The sequence below is a fragment of the Chenopodium quinoa genome, unplaced genomic scaffold (genome assembly GCF_001683475.1).
Source record: "Chenopodium quinoa cultivar QQ74 unplaced genomic scaffold, ASM168347v1, whole genome shotgun sequence".
NCBI lineage: Eukaryota > Viridiplantae > Streptophyta > Magnoliopsida > Caryophyllales > Amaranthaceae > Chenopodium > Chenopodium quinoa.
The window spans coordinates 1,180,848-1,202,670 of NW_018744041.1; the positions used below are offsets into that span (position 1 = coordinate 1,180,848).

At 34.0% G+C, this 21,823-nt stretch overlaps 1 protein-coding gene and 1 long non-coding RNA gene across 11 annotated transcripts; one reads left to right on the top strand and one right to left on the bottom strand.

The window, feature by feature from the left end:
* The first annotated feature begins 8,718 nt into the window (after positions 1–8,718).
* On the top strand, positions 8,719–14,742 carry LOC110690439. 10 transcript variants are annotated; one of them, XR_002505099.1, is made up of 9 exons: positions 8,719–8,893; positions 9,253–9,349; positions 9,858–10,048; positions 10,475–10,541; positions 11,264–11,353; positions 11,431–11,507; positions 11,738–11,788; positions 11,867–12,006; positions 13,075–13,333. It is a non-coding gene; the product is annotated as an uncharacterized LOC110690439 (long non-coding RNA). The 10 variants fall into 10 exon arrangements; XR_002505097.1 differs by having other exon boundaries at positions 11,264–11,317; XR_002505096.1 differs by lacking the exons at positions 11,264–11,353; positions 11,431–11,507 and adding an exon at positions 13,604–13,741 and having other exon boundaries at positions 13,075–13,162.
* A 92-nt stretch (positions 14,743–14,834) lies between these two features.
* On the bottom strand, positions 14,835–20,251 carry LOC110690438 (zinc finger protein 439-like). Its single transcript, XM_021867269.1, has 8 exons — positions 20,003–20,251; positions 19,861–19,916; positions 18,615–18,777; positions 18,367–18,455; positions 18,005–18,137; positions 17,748–17,840; positions 16,594–16,696; positions 14,835–15,888 (listed from the first exon to the last, which is right to left on the bottom strand). Exons 1-8 carry the CDS (start codon positions 20,162–20,164, stop codon positions 14,951–14,953), a joined length of 1,737 nt encoding a protein of 578 aa, XP_021722961.1. The 5' UTR covers positions 20,165–20,251; the 3' UTR covers positions 14,835–14,950.
* Between the last annotated feature and the right edge of the window lie 1,572 nt (positions 20,252–21,823).

Genomic DNA, 21,823 nt, shown 5'->3' on the forward strand with positions numbered 1-21,823 from the left:
CGTCAACACGCTGATCAGCGTGATGGAGATCGTCTCCAGCAATTTTTACTTGGCTTGTATTCTGAATTTTATGCTCCTATTTGGTCTGCCCTGCTTTCACAAGACCATTTGCCTTCTTTGAATAGGGCGTACTAGCAGGTCTCGCTAGACGAGAAAGTCAGGGGATTTTCTCGCCAGAAAGAAGACCCCTCCCATGCCCTAGGTTTTGTTGTCCGTACTGGTGCAGGGAAGGGACGAAGTGGTGGCTCTGACTGGCAGTTGCCGGTGTGTGAGAAATGTAAGAAGGTGGGACACAAAACTGCAAAGTGTTGGTCCGATAAAATCTGCAATTTTTGTAAAAAGAGAGGGCACGAAGAAAATCGTTGCTACGATCGCTACGGCTGGCCAGAAGGCGCTACTAGCAGTCGGGGGGGGCAGTTCGGTGAAGGCAAATGCTATAACAGGTGGCTCGAGCTTGGACGGTTCTAGTACCTTTGCTTCGGGTAGGCTATTTTTAAGTGAACAGTGGAAGGCGATTACGGGATTGATGGGTAATGATGCAATTCCGACAATCGATAAAGTGGTAAGTATGATGATACCTCTTGGATAATTGACACAGGAGCTGCGCATCATGTAATCGGTGAAAAAGGTTGGCTTTTTGACACAAAGAGCTTTGAATGTCCGATTGGGTTACCGAATGGTGACACGGTTTCGTCGTCGTCCTTTATTGGCTTTGTATGCTTGTCTGATCAGATTACTCTCACAGGAGTCCTCTATGTTCCTAATTTGAGTTGTAACTTGATTTCTGTTTTACAACTCAATGATGATCTTAATTGTACTGTCCAATTTAACTCTTCTATGTGTGCTATACAGGACCTAACAAAGGAGCTGATTGGAACAAGAACTAGGAGGGACGGATTATATTACTTTAGCAAATCGGATTCGGTGCATCACGTGAGTGCTCTTGCTGCAAATTCATAGTTGGAGTTGTGGCATCGTCGTATGGGTCATCCTTCCGAGAAAGTAGTTAAGTTACTTCCTACAGTTAGTAAGGATGTGAAGTATGTATGCGTGCTAAGCATCCTAGAGATAGTTTCCCTCTATGTGACAATAAAGCATCTAGAATTTTTGAGAAAGTACATTGTGATTTGTGGGGCTTGTATCGACACGTTGTGTCGTGCGGAGCTCATTATTTTTTTACTGTTGTTGATGACTATTCTAGAGCGGTTTGGGTTTATTTGTTGAACGATAAAACTGATGTTTTTCGTACTTTCTTGATGTTTGTTGCTATGGTAGAACGACAATTTTAATTCTCAAAACATTAAAGTTGTACAAAGTGACAATGGTATAGAGTTTAATTGCTTGCATGACTATTTTGCTACTATTGGGATTATTTTTCAAACCTCTTGTGTGGGCACTCCTCAACAAAACGGGAGGGTAGAGTGAAAACACAAACATATTTTGTCAGTTTGGAGAGCCTTGAGATTTCAAGCCAAATAACCAATTTATTTTTTGGGTGAGTGCGTTCTTACCGCAGATCATCTAATAAATCGAACCCCTACTACATTGCTTTCCAATAAATCTCCATTCGAAATTTTGTTTGATAAACCCCCATTGGTTGATGTTATTCGTACTTTTGGGTGTTTATGTTTTGCTCATAATTAGAAAACAAATGGAGATAATTTGCTAGTTGGAGTAGAAAGTGTATTTTTGTTGGCTATCCATTTGGAAAAAAGGGATGGCGTTTGTATGATCTTGATTTAAAGGTTTTCTTTGTGTCTCGGGATGTCAAGTTTGTGGAAAATGTGTTTCCTTTTGCTACTCTAGAAGATGTTAATATTGAGTCACAAATTTATGAGTCGAATTATGATATTCATTATGATTTTGTGGAGTTTGATTTGCGGGGTGGTAATGTTGGCAATGATGATGTTTTGGGCACTAATAATGGTGATACTAGTGTGGCCGAAAACCCGCAGTCTGCCCCAGTCCAGCTACAGCAGCATGACTTGCTAGCTAGGACTGCCGAGGATCACCAGCAACAGCTGGCTGGGACTGTCGAGGAGGACAGCAGCTCCGCAGCCCAGCAGCCTCATGACACGGCTCCCTTGGTTCGTGGTTTCCGGGAGAAAATTCCCTCGACTCATTTTCGTGACTATGTGAATCACTCAATGTTTGCTAAAAATCCGTCTCCCTCCACTCCGTCTTCCAATCCTCCTTGAGGTACTCTCTATCCTTTAGCACATTATATAAATTGTGACAAGTTTTTTGTGAATTATTGTAAGTTTCTGGCAGCTATTGTTGGTGGTCATGATCCGAAATCTTTTAGAGAGGCCATGAAACATGAAGGTTTGAGACAATCTATGCAGGAAGAAATTAGAGCCTTGGAAGATAACGACACTTGGACCTTATGGTAAACGTGCTTTAGGGAGTCAATGGGGGTATAGACAAAATATTTGTCTAATGGTGACATTGAACGATTTAAATCCCGTTTGGTTGTTTTTGGTAATCATCAACAGGAAGGCATAGATTATGGTGAAACGTTTGCTCCAGTTGCAAAATTGACCACGGTTCGGGCTTTTCTTGCAATTGCAACATCAAAGAACCAGGAACTGCATCAAATGGATGTGCATAATGCTTTCTTGCACGGTGATCTTGCTGAGGAGGTCTATATGAAATTACCTCTCGGGTTTGAGAGTGCAGATCCTTCATTAGTGTGTCGTTTGAGGAATTCCTTGTATGGGTTGAAACAAGCGCCGAGGTGTTGGTTTGCAAAGTTAACAACGGCTTTGAAAGGGTACGGTTTCATCCAATCTTACTCTGATTATTCTCTCTTTACATATACAAAAGGCACAATTCAGATTAAAGTCTTAGTATATGTTGATGATCTTAGTATTTCTGGTAATCATTCCGCTGCACTTGTCGATTTCAAGGCATACCTCAGTGGTTGTTTCAAAATGAAGGATCTAGGTCCTTTGAAATATTTTTTGGGCATAGAGGTTGCTAGTAGTACTTCAGGTTTATTTTTATGTTAACGAAAATATACCATACGTTGGATATTATTTCTGAAGCAGGTCTGTTAGGGGCAAAGCCGAGTGGTTTTCTTAAGGAGAAAAACCATAAACTCGGTCGTGCAACAGGTAAGTTTCTTTCGGATTCGGAAGTGTATCGTCGTCGTTTTGACCGTTTGATTTACCTTGGGGTAACTAAACCAGATTTGGCATACTCCGTTCATATCTTGTCTCAGTTTATGCAACAGCCGCGCATCGAGCATTGGGAAGCCGCTCTTCGTGTTGTTCGTTATTTGAATGGTACCTCGGGTCAGGGTATCTTGTTGAGTGCTAATAGTGATCTCACCTTGGAAGGTTGGTGTGATTTGGATTGGGCGGCTTGCTGTCCTCTAACTCGTCGTTCAGTCACAGGTTGGTTGGTATTTTTAGGGCATTCACCTATCTCTTAGAAGTCTAATTAAAAAGCAACCAACTGCGGCGACGTCTTCTTCAGATGCCGAGTACAGAGCTATGATTGTGGCTACTTGTGAGCTCAAATGGCTTAAGGGTTTGTTGTTGAGTTTGGGTGTGCAACACCCTAAGGCAATCAAGTTATTTTGTAACAGTCAATCTGTTTTGCACATCGCAAAGAACCCGGTCTTTCATGAAAGGACCAAACATATTGAGGTAGATTGTCACTTTGTTCGAGATGCGATTGTTGAAGGCTTGATTTCTCCCTCTTATGTTTCTACAACTTCTCAATTGGCCGACATTTTCACGAAGGCTCTTGGGAAGTATCAGTTTGATCATCTTTTTTCCAAGTTGGGAACTTATGACCATGGTGCTCCAACTTGAGGGGGGTATTGTGGGATACATTTTGTGAAATAATTTGGGTGTTATCTTTTGTTATTGTTTCCTAATTCCTAGTAACCTAATTAAGGTAACTCTAGGGATTCACCTTGTATATATATGTTTTGCCTCGATTAATGAAAGATCAAGTCGTAAGTTTATACAATTCTACAATATGAGTACGAGTATTCGACCACATTACAATGTATATCCTATAAGAATATCTAACTCTAACATTCCTAAATAACTTCCTAATCACAATAGCTCACACATATCTTTTCACAACTTCACAAGTTATTCTCCAAAATATTATTACGAGTACAATATAATATCACAATATTATCTTTATATTTCATCATATCTCTAATACTAGACTCCTAGTATTAAATATACTAACAATAACATTAATGTTGTGACATAAAATCAAACTGGAGGAAATTCACATTACAATGTATATCTCTAATACTAGACTCCTAGTACTCCCTTCGTCCCTCGAAAGAATGATTTATTTGGCCTAATTTTAGTCCAAAAAAGAATGACCCATTTGTTTTTCCCAACATCTATTAAAATCACAAAATTACCAATACATCCTCAAATATTTTTGTCATATAGCTCCTTCTCCCTATTTTACCCTTGTATTTTTTCAGATCTTTGTCATATATCCTCTCTAAATTTCTAAACTTTTTTCTCTCTCCTGCCACCATTAATTTTTCTTGTGTTTTCCCATACATTTGTACTAAGAATTATTGATGACTTGTGTTTTTCCATACATTTGTACTTGCAAATTAAGTTTCTTAATGCCCGCAAAATCAACCCAAATGGGTCGTTCTTTCGGGGACGGAGGGAGTAGTATAGTGGGTTTGAGTGGAGACCATGAAAAGAGAAATATATAATACTATTAAATTGTAGATTTTTGCAAAAAATGAAGTGTAAGTATAACACTTATTAAAACACGGAAGGAGTATCAAATATGGAAAAACATTGGTAGTCTAATTAATCTATGTGAAAGACTCTCTGTCACAAGACAAAAAGCCTGCTCTCATTAACGGAAGTGAGCTGAATTGAATTGAACTGAACTTATTAGAACTGAACTGAACTAAACTGAACTGAACTGAAATGAAATGAATATTTTATAAGAGAAGGAAATTAGGAGCTAAACTGAACTGAACTTATTAGAGTTGAACTGAACTGAAAATAATCGTATGAGAACAGATCCAAAGTCTAGGCAACAAGTTTTTGTTAATGTTATAAAATGTTGTAAATTTCACAGGATTAGATCTTACAATACAATGCTTGATTAACGAACTTGACTATTTGATTACACATATATGGTCTTAGGATCTTTGCAAACTAGCTTCCTGAACTGTAAAAGTTCATGCCAAAGCCAAATATCACAACAGTTCTTCTCGTCGATGAACTTCGTACTCCCTAATCTTTGGCTCTTTATTGTGCAATATTCCTGCACAATCTGAACTACACGTTCACCTATAATTGCCTCCAAATCTTGATACACTTCAAACTTGTTAAGAATAGCACCGTAACAGAAAAAACTGCACAATGCAGTACTCGTATTATCTGTTACACAACAAAAATGTTGTAGTCTCACAATGCCTCTTTTACATCTCAGCTAGGTGTAAGCATATTATGGATATTGGACGGTCACTATAAAATATTTTGTACACACCAATCACAGGAAATTCTCAAACTCTAATTTAATTGATATGGTATAAAAATTATAAAACAAATAATAGTAAAATTATTAATAAATAAACAGATTTTCTTGTGCCATCTACAATTTGTTGATAAAGTACATATACATATCAACAATAGACTAAAGTAATGAACACGCAGAATTATAAGGCAACTTAAACTTGAATATGCATGCTCCACTAAAGGCAACGATATGAGATATCACATAGAAAACTATTGCAATGACAAGATCTGTAGAGCTTTCAATTTTGTATATTAATAAAATTAGAGTTTTTATATATATAGATAAATTGCAGAAACACTTCAACAAAGAAAGAAGAAATGGAACAAGTGGAAATTAGAAACTTCTATATGTTTGGTGCAAATGCTTAAAAAGAAAACCAGCGAATTAGGTGAATACATAAGACAAAATACATAATAATAAGATAAACGGATTCAATCATCTTAACATAGGACTTTGTTAAAAAAAGTATCTTTACATAGAACTCACAAGTTCAATCACGGTGCTAGCAGGCACCTCTACACAAATTCACCCTACTTATGCTTATTCTTATATGTACGAGAGCATATACCAAGTTATCAGTCCGCAAATGTTTGATGCATTTGAGCGAAGCTTGAAGCCACGATCTACCAAATCATTTTCACATATAACTTCGAAAGATTAATCAATTATCTTAACAGCTTTGCAAAGTGCTTGTTGTGTTACATCAAGCCACCTACAAGTTACAAACATCTAAGCTAGATGAAAAAACGAATATAAAATAAATACAGCCGCAATGATGTCTGGAATCATTGGAAAAATGGTCATAGAAGCAGCAGCAAATGCAATATCCATCATCCATTGGATACAATTGTTAATGCAGTTGCCAATGATAGATGTTTTTTATCTTGAAAAAGTTTCAGAAATATTGTTTACTATGACATACTGAATAGATGAACAATAACTGCTAACACATAAGCGAGCATGGAAACCCTATTGCTTTCGATAAAGCAATAAAAATACAGTGTATTCAATTTAGAAGGTTTTTTATTGATGTTATAAGCCGCATAAGCTGAGTATAAAGGTAGAAATGAGGTAATAACAACTAAAATGACCACCGATATATGAATTGATGCTTTTCTTATATGTTTCACATGTTTCTTCATCTAATCCTCCTTTCAAAAACGCTAAATTATTTTTATAATTCTTTTGATCACGTAACACCAACCTTTAGCAATGTATTACAAATGGTTTGCCAAAATGAGAGGGAAAAGGATCTAAAAGATACAAATTTGTCAATTTTTGCAAATTATAAGCACACAAGTTAACTATGCCTTTTATTGAGAAATTAACAAATGAAAGGGTATTTATACCTCAAAATCTCTCTAATTCCATCTCATACATGTGCCCTTTGACTTAGTTTGTGATATTTCTAATATTATAGTTGCAATAAATTAGTTAACAGAAAAATTATATAAAACAAATAATATTAAATAATTTGTGACGTGAAATTATTTATAAATTAACAAATTTCGTAAAAATTATATATATATATATATATATATATATATATATATATTTATTTATTAATATATATATATATATATATATATATGTTCTCCTGAAGACTGAACTAGAGTCAGACGGTGTCACTCCGGAAACTGTAGGTTCTCTTATGAAATCAAAGGGATATGTTCGAAAGCATCTATATCGATGTAGTGTATGCGGAAAGAGTGGTCACAATAACAAGACATGTTCTCTGAAGACTAAGCTACAGTCAGATAGCGCTACATTTGAATATATTGGCTCTCTCAAAAAAATTCAGGGAAACGCCCAAAAGCATAATCATCGATGCAGTGTATGCTTGAAGCGCGGTCACAATAGCAGGACATGCTCTCTAAAGACTAAGCTACAGTCAGATAGTGTCACACTTGAAAATAAAGGCTCTTCAAAAAAGCTAAAGGGAAATCTTCAAAATCATCATCATCATCACTATCGATGCAGTGTATGTGGAAAAAGTTGTCACAATATGAGGACTTGTTCTGAACACTCGATTGGAAAATTCGATGTGACTTCTGGATTTAGCCAACGAGCAAGACGACTATATCACTGCAAGATTTGCGGGGTACTCGGCCATAATCTGAGGACTTGTGCCGAAAAGGGAGTTGCAAACAATGCATATATCGAAGTTGATTCTACATTCTGAAATTTGTAGTTCACTCTCGGCTTTCTGAATTATTCATGGCTTAGTCATTAAGTTGTTGAACGTTTGGAAATGCTATGAGCTCTGCCATATATACTATGCATTCTGTTTTTGTGGTTTATGTTAAAGACTCGGTGATTAGTTTGTAATACAGAATTTTTATAAGGGAAATTAGGATGAAAGCTTGTAGTATTTTTATTCACATTCAAGGCGACGGTTACAATTATAAAATAAATATAGTTAGCTTGAGGTTACAACTTTGAATTCAAATGCTTTATACAAAAGTTCACATAACATTTACTGTTCTATTGCTTTACCAATACAAAAGGTACCCTTGTATTAATTAATTTGTCCAGATCTGCTGCTTAGAAAATCAGTCCCAAACCACCACTCTTCTTAGTGCTCTCTTAATGACTTGTTTTCTTTTGCTACTGTGTTTCTGAGCTCCCCTTAGTTTTTGTTGAATCTTGTTGCTTTGCTTCTACAATGGACTTAAGTTGAATGTTTTGAGGAATTTAATTTTAAAAAAAATGTACGATGTATTTCAAATCATGATACTCCGTATGTAGTAATCATCTTTATTGTATTTCATGATTTGTATTTGACATTTTGACTATATATGAAAATGCACTGTCTTGAATATTTATTTATAATTTGTATTCATTTAGGTACGTATTATGTCATATACAAGACTACAAGACATGTGAGTTGGAAAGATCTATTGACAATGAGGCTATACGTGGTAAGACATTGGATGCAAACGAATGTTTTACACCAAATGGAGGGACAATTTTGCATGTGTTTATAAAGCTTTTAAAATCTGTTGGATAATTTCCGACGATATATCCATAACCATTATAAAAATGCAAAAGTTGCTCCTATTCCTTATGAATAGTATTTTTTGGTGTTATTACATAGCTGCCCTTAATTTTAAGGAACTGCCGAAATTGCCCTTTCTTAGCCAATTGCATTATGTATCACAGCTGTAATTGCCCTTGCTTCTCACCGACTTCCCTCTCTGTTTTCATCTCAGAAGGAAAGGGTCAGAGCATTTCTTAGGTGAAACAAGGAGAGAGAAACCTAGAGAGAGAAAACTTCAGTAACTCAAGACCACCGATGATGGTGCTTCGAATTCTTCGAGTTTGAGGTTGTGGAAGACACTTTTCGGATCGTCATATTCATCAGGTTCAATCTCGATTCTCTTTCTCGATTTAGTTTCAAATTTTTGGGCTTTACTTGTTCGATCGTCGTGGTTTTTTTGCATGTCTGTTCCTATTGATTTCGATATGTTTTCGAATTATTTGGGTTGAATCTTTGTGGGTGTATTTGAGCGAAATCGTTTCGTTTTTAATGGGGTTGAATCCTTTTTTGTGCTATGTTTTTTTTGGTAATTCTTCTTAATTCATAATCTGAATTTCGATTGAAATTTTTTTTGGGTGATTCTTCTTAATTAATATTCTGAATTTCGATTGAAAAATAGAAGGTAATTCTTCTTAATTAATTTTCTGTATTTCGATTGGAAAATCGAACTATTCTTGATGAAGGAGTGGTGATTTCTCCCTTTTGATTTTGACCTGAGAAAGGAAAAAAGAGGAGAAAACTGCTGCTGAAGATACTTTGAATGCTTACAAAGCTGCTCAGGTTTGTGTGTTTTCTTTAATTTTTGTTTTTGTTTTTTTTTTTTTTTTTGTATTTTTTTGGTTTTTGATTTTGTTTTTTTGTTTTTGTTTTTTTTTTTTTTTTTTTTTGGTTTTTAGGGTTTAGATGTTCTATTTTGCGGAGATCTGTCTAAATTAAAGATTTCATTCAATTTGTATTTGTTATTTTGAATTTATTCTCTGATTTTTGCTGCTCTATATACTGAGATAGGGAAGAATAACAGAGATTCGAGCTAACAATTGATAAACAAGTGCTTAATGATGTTTGTTAAGTTACTGAACATAGTATATTGGTCGAATGACTGAGATTTGATACTTGAATATGCATATATTTGATGTATTTTGTATAATTAAGAAAATTCCTGGAGTTTTATAGGAGTTGTTTTATGTACACTAAGATTCTGGCTTTTTAATAGGGGTTTGGATGTATTTTGGATATTTGAGTAAATTTCTGCAGTTTTAATAGGAATATTTGGATTTATTGTACGTAGGTCTTGGTGATGCACACATCACGGCTCAATATGTAGGTCTTGGTGCGGTTGCTCGGGATGAACTTGGGCAGCTGCTGTGGGCTGCTGTTCGAAGAGTGGCTGCGTAATCAGAGGTGGAGGCAGCTGAAGCGGTGTGTTTTGGAATGCAAATTGCACATATGTTGGGCATCTTGAACATCTGGATTGCTAAGGTATTTCAGAAGATTGATAACAGCTTCATAGGCTATTCTCCAATTTGCCTAATTTATGATGATAGTAGGAGTATGTCAAGTATGTTTGATGTTATTATTTCGTCACATGTGAGAAGGGTAGGCAACTCGGTAGCCCATCTTGTAGCTCGGTGGGATACTCTTAATGTTTCGGAACTTGTTTGTATGAGTCCGTTTCCCCAAAGCATTATCTCTTTGGCGGAATTTGATTTATAATAATATATGCCTAACCTTTCAAGTCAAGCTTATAAAAGAGAAACACATGTAGCTAAAGCTTCATTACCTTTTAATAATAGCAATTAACAAACTGTAATTTTTCATTTATATTCTACACTTTTTATCTTCATTTTCCTCTTATTCTTACTTCTTTTACTACAATGTCTTCGAATTTCCTCAATTTTCTTGCAGAACAAACTTGTTCTTCATCATATTCTTCTGGGTTTTAGCTTTTTCTGAAGAATTTCTCACTGGAAAGGTATACTTCTGCTCTATTTTACTTTGATATCTTAGAGTTTGATTAATTTCTTCTTTTTTATTTTTTGGTGGTGTTTGTTTTCGTGCAAATTTATGCATGATTGGTTCTTTCATTTAATTGTTTTCGTTTTTTCTTACTAATTATTTCATATTCTTAGTAATTTTGTTAATTTTTTATTTCATTTGATGAATATGATGATCTTACGCATAATGGGTACTTAGATTTGTTACTTAATTACTTTGTAAGTTGGAAAAGTTACCCACAATTAAGGAATGATAAAAAGAAAAAGGCTACATTTAATCGTTTATTGTTAAATTATGGGCAATTTTAATTTTCATCATATTTTTTGTAACAGATTGATAGAATTTTCTTTACATTTTTTATAATGGCAACTTCGAGGAACAATGTTTTTCATACTATTTTGATAAAAAATCTGAATTACAATCTGAACCAATTTCAGTCATTTAAGCTCTAAAAATGACAAAACCATCAAACGCTAGATCAGCTGCCAGAATTAGGTTATATTTGCACCATTATTGTTAAATTCGATTTGAAATTTATTTATTTTATTTATTTATTTTGTGTTCTTCGTGAGTAATTGTTTCATGAAGATTGGTTGGGCTTCATTGTTTCTTCCTTTAAGGTTGTGTTCATTTCCCTTTTTTTTCGTTGTATTTCTTGTACCTTGATTATGAGTGGTGCTTTAATTTCTATGTATGCAGAAATGGAGGGTGAAAAATTATTTCCGGATTATGGGGTGGTTTTGATTCAATTTGGTAAAAAATTGGGATTATATTCCGATGCATTTTAAAGTCAGTCTTCTTTATTTATTTATTTATCTATTTGATTAGGATCTTTCTGTATCTAATTGATTATTTTCTTAGCGAAGTCTGCTAGGGGTTTTCATTACTTGGGGACTATTGATTTTGCTGCTAGATGGTCAAAGTGCAAGTGAATCATTTTCTGGTAAAGTCTGCGACTTTAAATCAGTGCATGGCAGGGGTGATTGAAGTTAGTTATTTAAATGTAGCATGCTCTAACAATACTAATCAAGTTCGTAAAATTCTAACATGTAGTTGCAATCTATATAGTGTTTTAATTTTTTTTTACCTGTAGTGGTTTGTGCTCAATAAAGTACGAGATCATAAGACTTATATGCTTTATGCCTTGAATCTTCCAAATTTGTCTTATGACAGGGAATAAAAGGAAGGATGTGGCTCCAAACCATGCTGCTTCTTCAGGGAAAGGTCCTCCTATCCTTGCTGTGGTAATCCTTCTTGACTCGCAACTGTACTTGCTATGATGTGTGCTACTTGGTTTTGCAGGAACAAATTCATCTTTGAAAACATAACATTGACCATAGTGTATACAACTATGGGATTTGTAAAATATGTTGAGGTGTATGGCTCTTATACACACAAAGTATTCGTTAGAACTGCAGCTCATGACTACCCTTCTGCATCAGGTTGGATTCCCCCCTCCCCCCCCCCCCCCTGAAGGTATTATCATGTTGAATGTCGACGCTAATTTGATCTCTGGGTCACATGTTGGGTTGGACGTGGCTGTGAAAAACGAGCTTGCAATTGGGCAGTGTTTGCTTACTTTAGTTAAGAGGTATGAAGGGCTGTGGGAAGTAGAACAAACAACACACTTTTCCTTAAACCACTTTTAATGGTTTTCTCTTATATATCAACTTTAACTTTATAAAGTTTGCTTTTGAATTAATATTTCAACAGAAATGGTTTCATGTTTTAATTTAGGGAAAATATGGAACACAGCAAACCTACTACTTTACTGAAACCCCCTAAGGTTTTAACTTTGTATAGATAAATCTGGGAGAGAGTTTTGCTGGTTAGATGTCTCTGCAATGGTCTTACTGTAAACACTCATTTTTTTCATCCTTGTTAGAATTCAAGATGTAATCTTGGCTTCTTTGTGTGCAAATGTGACGAGCTTTTCCAAGGTCTTTTTTTCCCTTCGTGTTATGGTGGTGTGAGATTGTTGTGTGGTGCTTGTGAGTTAGTTGTTGTGGTGTGATTGTTCTTGTGTTCTTCTTCTCAAGTACTATTGTTCTGTGCTTGCTGCTGCAAGGGTTGTTTGTTTTGTTGGGGGCTGCTGTGCTTCCTTTCTTAATTGAGTATTTGTGTGTGTGTTCTTGATATGTGGATAACTAATTCAATGGCTCTTACTTAGAAACTTGCTACTAAGGTATCTCTTCATTCCCATGGTTTTCTTTATTTAGTTCATTTTAAAATTGAGAATTTCTCAATTCAATTTGATAAGAAATCGGGGGCTTTTGTTTTAGTTGAGTTCGTTTAAAATTGAGGGGTTTTCTCAAATCAATTCAAATCGTTTTAAAATTGTAGTTTTCCAGTTTAAATCAATTAGCTTATTATTTTGGGGTAGTTTCGATGCAATTTGGTAAAAAAAAAAATAGCGATTTGATTTCTCTGCATTCTAAAGTTAGGGCTTTATTTATTTATTTATTTGATTAAGATTGTTAAATGTCTAATTGATTATTTTTTTAATGAAGGTTGTTAGAAAATTAGTTCTGACTAGCAGAGGAGTCAAGAACCCTCGCGTTACCATCTTGAAACTGCTGCTCTTCGGTAACTTTTCATGTAAAAAAGACGACTCCAATAATTGTTTATTAAAAGATTTAATGATTTCAGAATTGAGCTATTGTTTTAAATTATCTTCAATGATTACACCTTTATAACACACTCTTGATCCAAAATGGACAGCCATGTATTACTTTATTATATGAAGTAAATTATAAGCAGAGTGCTCAACGATCCATTTAATTTCTTCTGTAGTTTATGTAAATTGTGAACTTCAAATCCTGTATTATACTACCTGTATTATACTATTATTAGACTTTATGCTTTTGATTAGGGATCAGTAAATGTATGTTAATAGATAAAGCAGTGAGGTATGCTTGCAAAAACAAGATAACTATCTGAAGTTATATGGTGCCACTACAAGTGTGATATCAAGAATTCCTTATTTTCAACTGAAATATTTGGTTTTGATTAATTGGAGTTCTGGTTTGACTCTTTCAGGTTAATACTCTTAAGGTAACAACTGCAGTTCATTGCATCAAGCATATAGCGATGACAATTATGACTTCAAATGCAACAAATTGCTTTTCTTTATCTTGTCGTTTAGGCAAAACAAAATGTAAGTGAATTATATATATATATAATATGCAATGTAATATATATATATATATATATATATATATATATATATATATATATATATATTTATATAATTTAAAATTTGCATATTATCATTCAATATTAAATAATTCATTATTTTTTTAAAATTATAAATAATTTTAATATGATTTTTTATTAAAAAAAAGTAAGTGAATTACCCCATTAGTTAGGCTTGATACTCTAGTTCGATCAAATAATTTCAATGTGATTTCCAACAATTGTGTAATGTAATGGAATATTTCCTTTCTCATTCTCCATTTTCAACAATCTCACAAAATATTTCACACTTAGTTCTTTTCAACGTATTTAAAATATTAGAAAATTATCATAATTATCTTTTTTTTTTTTTTAAGTAATATATCGTCGGAAATTATCCAATAGATTTTAAAAGCTTTATAAACACATGCAAAATTGTCCCTCTATTTGGTGTAAAACATTCGTTTGCATCCAATGTCTTACCACGTATAGCCTCATTGTCAATAGATCTTTCCAACTCACATGTCTTGTAGTCTTGTATATGACATAATACGTACCTAAATGAATACAAATTATAAATAAATATTCAAGACAGTGCATTTTCATATATAGTCGAAATGTCAAATACAAATCATGAAGATGATTACTACATACGGAGTATCATGATTTGAAATACTTCGTACATTTTTTTTAAAATTAAATTCCTCAAAACATTCAACTTAAGTCCATTGTAGAAGCAAAGCAACAAGATTCAACAAAAACTAAGGGGAGCTCAGAAACACAGTAGCAAAAGAAAACAAGTCATTAAGAGAGCACTAAGAAGAGTGGTGGTTTGGGACTGATTTTCTAAGCAGCAGATCTGGACAAATTAATTAATACAAGGGTACCTTTTGTATTGGTAAAGCAATAGAACAGTAAATGTTATGTGAACTTTTGTATAAAGCATTTGAATTCAAAGTTGTAACCTCAAGCTAACTATATTTATTTTATAATTGTAACCGTCGCCTTGAATGTGAATAAAAATACTACAAGCTTTCATCCTAATTTCCCTTATAAAAATTCTGTATTACAAACTAATCACCGAGTCTTTAACATAAACCACAAAAACAGAATGCATAGTATATATGGCAGAGCTCATAGCATTTCCAAACGTTCAACAACTTAATGACTAAGCCATGAATAATTCAGAAAGCCGAGAGTGAACTACAAATTTCAGAATGTAGAATCAACTTCGATATATACATTGTTTGCAACTCCCTTTTCGGCACAAGTCCTCAGATTATGGCCGAGTACCCCGCAAATCTTGCAGTGATATAGTCGTCTTGCTCGTTGGCTAAATCCAGAAGTCACATCGAATTTTCCAATCGAGTGTTCAGAACAAGTCCTCATATTGTGACCACTTTTTCCACATACACTGCATCGATAGTGATGATGATGATGATTTTGAAGATTTCCCTTTAGCTTTTGTGAAGAGCCTTTATTTTCAAGTGTGACACTATCTGACTGTAGCTTAGTCTTTAGAGAGCATGTCCTGCTATTGTGACCGCGCTTCAAGCATACACTGCATCGATGATTATGCTTTTGGGCGTTTCCCTGAATTTTTTTGAGAGAGCCAATATATTCAAATGTAGCGCTATCTGACTGTAGCTTAGTCTTCAGAGAACATGTCTTGCTATTGTGACCACTCTTTCCGCATACACTACATCGATGTAGATGCTTTCGAACATATCCCTTTGATTTCATAAGAGAACCTACAGTTTCAGACTCTAGTTCAGTCTTCAGAAAGCATGTCCTGCTATTGTGACCACCTTTTCCACAAACACTGCATCGATGATGATGCTTTTTAACACATCCCTTTGAATGCTCGACAAAGCTTTTATTTTCATGAATGACATTGTCTGACTGTAGCTCGGTCTTCAGAGAACAAGTCCTGCGATTATGACCAGTTTTGCCACATGAACGGCAATGGTACTCCTTAAGAATTCTTTGTTTTGGTTTACTTGTCCTCGGTTTTTGACAAGTTCTTCTATTATGGCCCTTCTCACCGCACAACCCACATCTGAATCTCCTTTCAGTGTTTTCTCCACGTTCAGGACAGTAATAACTCCTGTGCCCTTCTTGTCCACAGTTCTTGCAGAAAAATTTAATCCCTGCAGATTAGATTTTAAGAAAGAGTGATCACTTTTTTTTCCCTATTTTGTGCTTTAAGTCACACACCAATAATTGTGTACATACAATATTACAATGGCAGGAGAGGGATTCAAACTTATGACCTAATCTTAATGTACTCAAAAACTCAATATTAAGGAAATGATTGTTTTATTGGTGTTTAGAACTATGTCTGTGTTTCACTCGGAGGAAAACAGTTAGAATAAATTTTGCTTTCTACAAAAAATACATTGTGGAAAAAGTCAGCTTTAAAACAATTTGAATAATATTTACTTTCTACAAAAAATACATATTCCTTTGCTTTGTTCCTAAAAGAGAAGGAAAGTGATTACAAGGAATATGTGACATTTTTTTTTTCTTACATGATGAAACTCTGTAATACCTCTTTGGAAAACTATTTTTAACCGTAGAATGTTGGTGTTTTTCCCCCACTCTTAAACAGACCAAGCAGAAGATAATGAGAGTAATTCACTAATTTTATCTGGAAAGGAATTTCCTTCTTGTCAAACGCAGCCTACATGATCCTTCAAGTGTGAACTCTTTGAAGAATGGAATGGGGCAGTACATACTCATTATAGGTACATTTCTAAAGCATTAAAAGCTCTCAGGCCAACCAAACATGTAGCAGTGATTGCCATGCTTCACTAAAGTTCACAAGTTTGGCAGTTTGTTATAACCATACCAACCTTTCATAGAAATGCTTCTCTTCCGGCGATTTTCAGGATCACTGAAGAAGTTTTTCAGAGTTTCAGAAGTATGCTTCCTTGCAGCAGGTGTCCCTTTAGCTTTCTGCAATCAAAACAAAATGCATATACTATAAGCTACATTGTAAAAAGGAAGTCCAGTCATTGGATTCTATTAAATCACAAAACAAAAAAACTAATTAAAAAAAATTGTTTCTCACAATTGAATACTCCATCCATAAATTTTTTACATGTTTAAAACAAAACAATGGCTCCTAATGAATTATCAACGCATCATTTGCAGCTAAAATTAGGGAAGCAATAACATTATAACATACTTCTACAAAACCAAAAAAAATTAAACAATATGTACCAACAAGGATACAACAATATGTACAATAACAGCCTTTTTCATGGTCTACTGCTACTCAGCAGAATAATCAATGTTGGAAAAAGAAGTCGACCATAGCTATTAGCTACAAACAAATGGACCAGAAATAAGTAAAGATATATCTGAAGCATAGAAGTTTTACGAATCCCACAAGCCTTATATGGCACAAGGTTATAAATAAATGGAGCACATATTAGGCTATATGTAACTTTTTCATGAAGAAATGTCGTAAACGTATGTCCATGATAAATTGATAATGCATCTCCACTAAAAAGCACGTCTTTATTCTTTTGAAGTTCATTAATTCATATCTACAGTCTAAAGATCAAGTCTCTAGATACTAAAAAGTGCCAATGAAAATCAATGGAGGATTAAAAAAACATACAAGAACATTCACAAGGGGCATTGAGGCATTCCATGTAAATGTGTAAAATTACATATCTATTACTATAGCCTCAATTTTCTTGCTTTAAATATAAGCCAGTACACTGTACACATGTGTCATGCTTCACTAATCACTATCTCATTTATACTTAAGTTCAAAAACACTCTAATCGGTATCATTGTCCGGAGCTGGGTGAATCAACATATTTGACAGTAGTCAGTTACAGACTTACAGTTCAAGACTATTTAACTTTATGCTGACTTTCTTGTACAATATCAGTATCTTAATTTGGTCAAAAAAAATAAAAATATATCAGTATCTTAATTCAGATTTTCAGCTTGAATTAAAAAGTACTACACCTATAATAAATAAAAAAGAAACCTTTATTGCAGCTACTCTTTGTGCATGAAGAGCAGGATCACGATGGATGATCTTCATACTCTTGCTGAACAGTCCTGTTTTTGCATTGAGACTCTGCATTCAGTCAACTAAAAGAACAAGATAAAGAACAACAATTTACAAGGAAATCTAAACGCTTCATGATCTACATATTTTAAAAATAAATCAAATACGAAGTATATGATATGCAATGGTTTCAAATTATACAGCAATCAGAACATTCCAAACAGGAAACTAACTTTCAAGGAGCGACTGATTTTCAGCCCAACTTCTGGAGGAGTAGATCGGTAAACTCGCTTTGATTTCTTCCTTGAGTTTAGTTTTAGCTCCAAATTATCAACTTCATCATCTTCTTTGACTTTCAGTGGAGAACTGAAAATTGATACAGCATTGACATTGAGAAACACAGACAAGAATCTCAGTCACAAGCATTGCAACGCATGAACAATGGAAGTAAGATAGCGATGTAAGTACAAGTTAAGGAAATTTATGATATTAGACCATGAATGCTCAATTTCTAGAACAAACTTTCTGCTGAGAATGGCTGTATCAAAATTAAATGCTTGAAGAATATGTAGATGAAAAGTTGCAATGAACTTACATGGAGCGTGCTTTTTCCCATGGGATTTCATCAATTGACTCTTCCCAGATGACACGCTCCCCCAAGCATTGCTGACAAGTCATAATTCCCTTCAACATAGTAAGCAACAACTAAACATTAGAACTATATAACTTAATGATAAGTTAAGCATTACATCAAGTATTAAACATGCTTTTAGTAACACTGTAAGTACCATTGGGCTTAAGCACATCATAATATGTCAACATACAGGCATACAACCATCATACCTTCCCACTACAAAGCGAACAGTCTTGTCTAGACCGCTCAATTCCACACTCTGCGCATGGAGTATATCCTCTTCCCCGGCAACTTGGGCAGGGAAGTTCTTTAATATACTGTCCATTGGGCCCAAACCATGATCTAGGTTCAAATGCATCTGATTTAACATCCCTGGAATCAATCAAATAAGTTTGGTTACCGATTCCTCATCAAATATTAAAGTGACAGCAAATCCAGAGAAGCATTATTTACAATATTGAGCCACTTTCAACCATTTCTATTACTCTATTAGACTAATAGCTCATAACTGCTGAAGTACCAAGCTTTATGCGAGGCATAATCTACATCATCTTTAGAGAGACTTGTAAAATTCGAAAATTGATCTTAGGTAAGCATCGCAAGCTCAGTGAAACAACATAGCAGACTACGAACTTAACTTAACCCCGTGCATAGGAGGACAGTTTCAAAATTGTGGGAGGGCAGCGGGTGATCATAAAGTTCAAAATTATTTCCAACCAAGTGTTATGAAGACTATGCCCCCACTAAACAAGCTAGTAATTAATGAGCCGAATTTCTTAAGTAGTTCAGATTATACTGCTGAATGGAAAATAGACTTCACAATCCAACAGAGAAACAAGGTAAACTACGGAGTGAGGTATTTCTATCTTTGTACAAAATAAAATTTCACAAAACTTGAAATACTAATAGACATTAATCATATTCGTCTCCATTTCAACACAAGACTTCGGTTGCCCATTCATCAAGCCATTCACAGGCCGAGCACAAGTTTCAACAAAGATTTGTCAGCCTATACATCTTACATTTTGCAACAATTATGCAAATTCAAACTGAATATGGATACCCACTAGCCAATACTAATTCAATATTAAAATAATATTAATCTTGTTGAGTTAGATTCTGCTATCACTACTCTATATTAGTGGTGGGTAGACAATAATTTTACCAATAACAGCGCATTTCCCATTGTTCTTTCCCAATTATGATATCTTCATATCTCAAACACAAGCAACATGACCCGAAATAAATTAATCTCTACTAACTTAGTCGATTAAAGTCTTGGAGGTCGTACCCAAACCCAATCAAACTTTGTATAAAAACATCATTGGCTATTTGGGTCATTGCCCTTTTGTCTCCCTCTAGATTACAATAATGTACTAGTATTGTATATAAAAATGCACAAACAATTTCAAATGCCAAGATAATAATCATAGACAAGTATTAGAGTATTCTAACCTTGGTGGTATATTCACATCAATTCCATATAGTTCATCTGAAGGATCATATCCCAACTGCCCAAATAAATAAATAAATTAGGAAAATATATTATGAGAGAAATTTATTATTATTATTATAAAAAGAGAGAGAAATGGGATACCTGGTTTTCGTCCCTGGAAAGAGAATTGATGGTATGAAGAGAATGAGGAAAGAGTTTGAAAAAGGGTGATTGTGATTTAGAGTGATGAAATACAAGGTTGGAGTTATGGTTCTTCCATGGCGGAACCAGAATGAGATGAAGGGTTGAGCAGATTGACAACATCTTTCATGGCAGAATTGGAGGATCAGCTGTATCACTTGAGGTTAACCCAACTTTGTGTGTCAAGTCTTTTCATTTTGAGTGGTTAGGAACTTTACACATTTTATCAGTCATACCTAAAACTATTTGAAAATTAGATAATACACCCGGGTGCACTCACCCGGGTAAACAAAAAAAAGGCGGAAAGAACATATAGTGTTTGATAAAGAACATACCTTTGATATGTTCTTTGAGTGTGATCAATGTGTTCTTTGAGTAAAATTATATGTTCTTTACATTATAACTTATGTTATTTAACATATGTTGATAAACATTTTTTTTTTTGGGTTTAATAATACAAAGTATTTCTTTGAATTTGACGTGTATGTTCTTTAAGGTCGTAGTGACGCCTAAATTCTATTTTTATTTTTAAATTACTTTTATTATCATATATTCTTTGAGTTTGATTAATGTGTTATTTAGGTATTAACTATATGTACTTTACAATATAAATTATGTTTTTTTAACATATGATATTTTGAAATTTGATATTGAAAATAATGTTAGAGTAAAATAACTAAATTATTATGGGAAGTTGAATTTTTTTTTGGAGAGATAGAAAACTATTTTTTGGGAAAATGATATCTTTGGTAAGGATTTTTTAAGAGGTGATCAACATTGGCATGACTCGCATCCCGAATCGATCCGGCCCGAAATAGGGTGGGTTTGGGCAAACCTAAAAATGCATTTTTAGTTAAAACTCGAACCGGGTTCGAAAAAAGCCCGAAAATCCGCTACTTTTCTACGGGTTTGGGCACGAGAAATTATGATATGGCCCGGCCCTACTCGATTTTTATCACCTCTAAATTTTTCCCGTTAATAATGTGTAATTTTTCAGAAAATTTTATCAAGTTTTTATCTCATTCTTTTTATTATATCTTTATGTTCTTTGGTAATGCATGTTTTTGTCAAATACAAACATGTTCTTTGTCAAATACATGTATGTTCTTTCCGCCTTTTTTTATTTATTAGGGTGTACGATGAGCACTGTACACCTGTGTGTATAAACCACGGATTAAAACTATTAGGCAAATGTTGGACTACATATAACCATTAAATTTACACTTGAAAATTGTAAAGGGTAAGATGAATATTATCAAAATAGCTATATGAACATCTATACTTAGTATTTAAAAACTCAAACCACAATCATTCATATGCCACATGTTCTCACAACTTATTCGTATGCCACATGTCCTCACAACTTACTCATATGCAAATGTTACTTCCCTTACCTTTTCATTATTAAAAAAAATTAAATTAAAAATATTACATAATGTTAAAGTCTTTGTGCATTCCGTAACTTGCACATTTAAGTAAGAAAATGAAGTGTTTAATTTCTATCATGATAGAATAAAGTTGAATTAACTATTACATAAACATATGAAGTATAATAAAAATAGTCTTATCTCTTAAACTTAAAATATAGCTTAAACTAATATGTCATTTTATATTCTACAATATTCATGTACTCCTTTGGAGTATATATACTTAACTAAATTAGATATTCTTTCTCAATTATATATACTTAACCAAAAAAAAAAGTTCTCACAACATTTACTTTTAAAGTCATGTAACAATAACTTCGGAGTTTCAACTATTGAAAAGCATACATTTATATAA

Excerpts from the sequence above, each read along its gene's own strand:
- LOC110690438 (XM_021867269.1), bottom strand. The coding sequence starts at position 20,164 with ATGTTGTCAATCTGCTCAACCCTTCATCTCATTCTGGTTCCGCCATGG. Across the intron at positions 18,138-18,366 it reads TGGGAAAAAGCACGCTCCAT|TTCTCCACTGAAAGTCAAAG; the intron begins GTAAGTTCATTG and ends ATCAATTTTCAG. Across the intron at positions 15,889-16,593 it reads GAGAAGCATTTCTATGAAAG|GGATTAAATTTTTCTGCAAG; the intron begins GTTGGTATGGTT and ends TCTAATCTGCAG.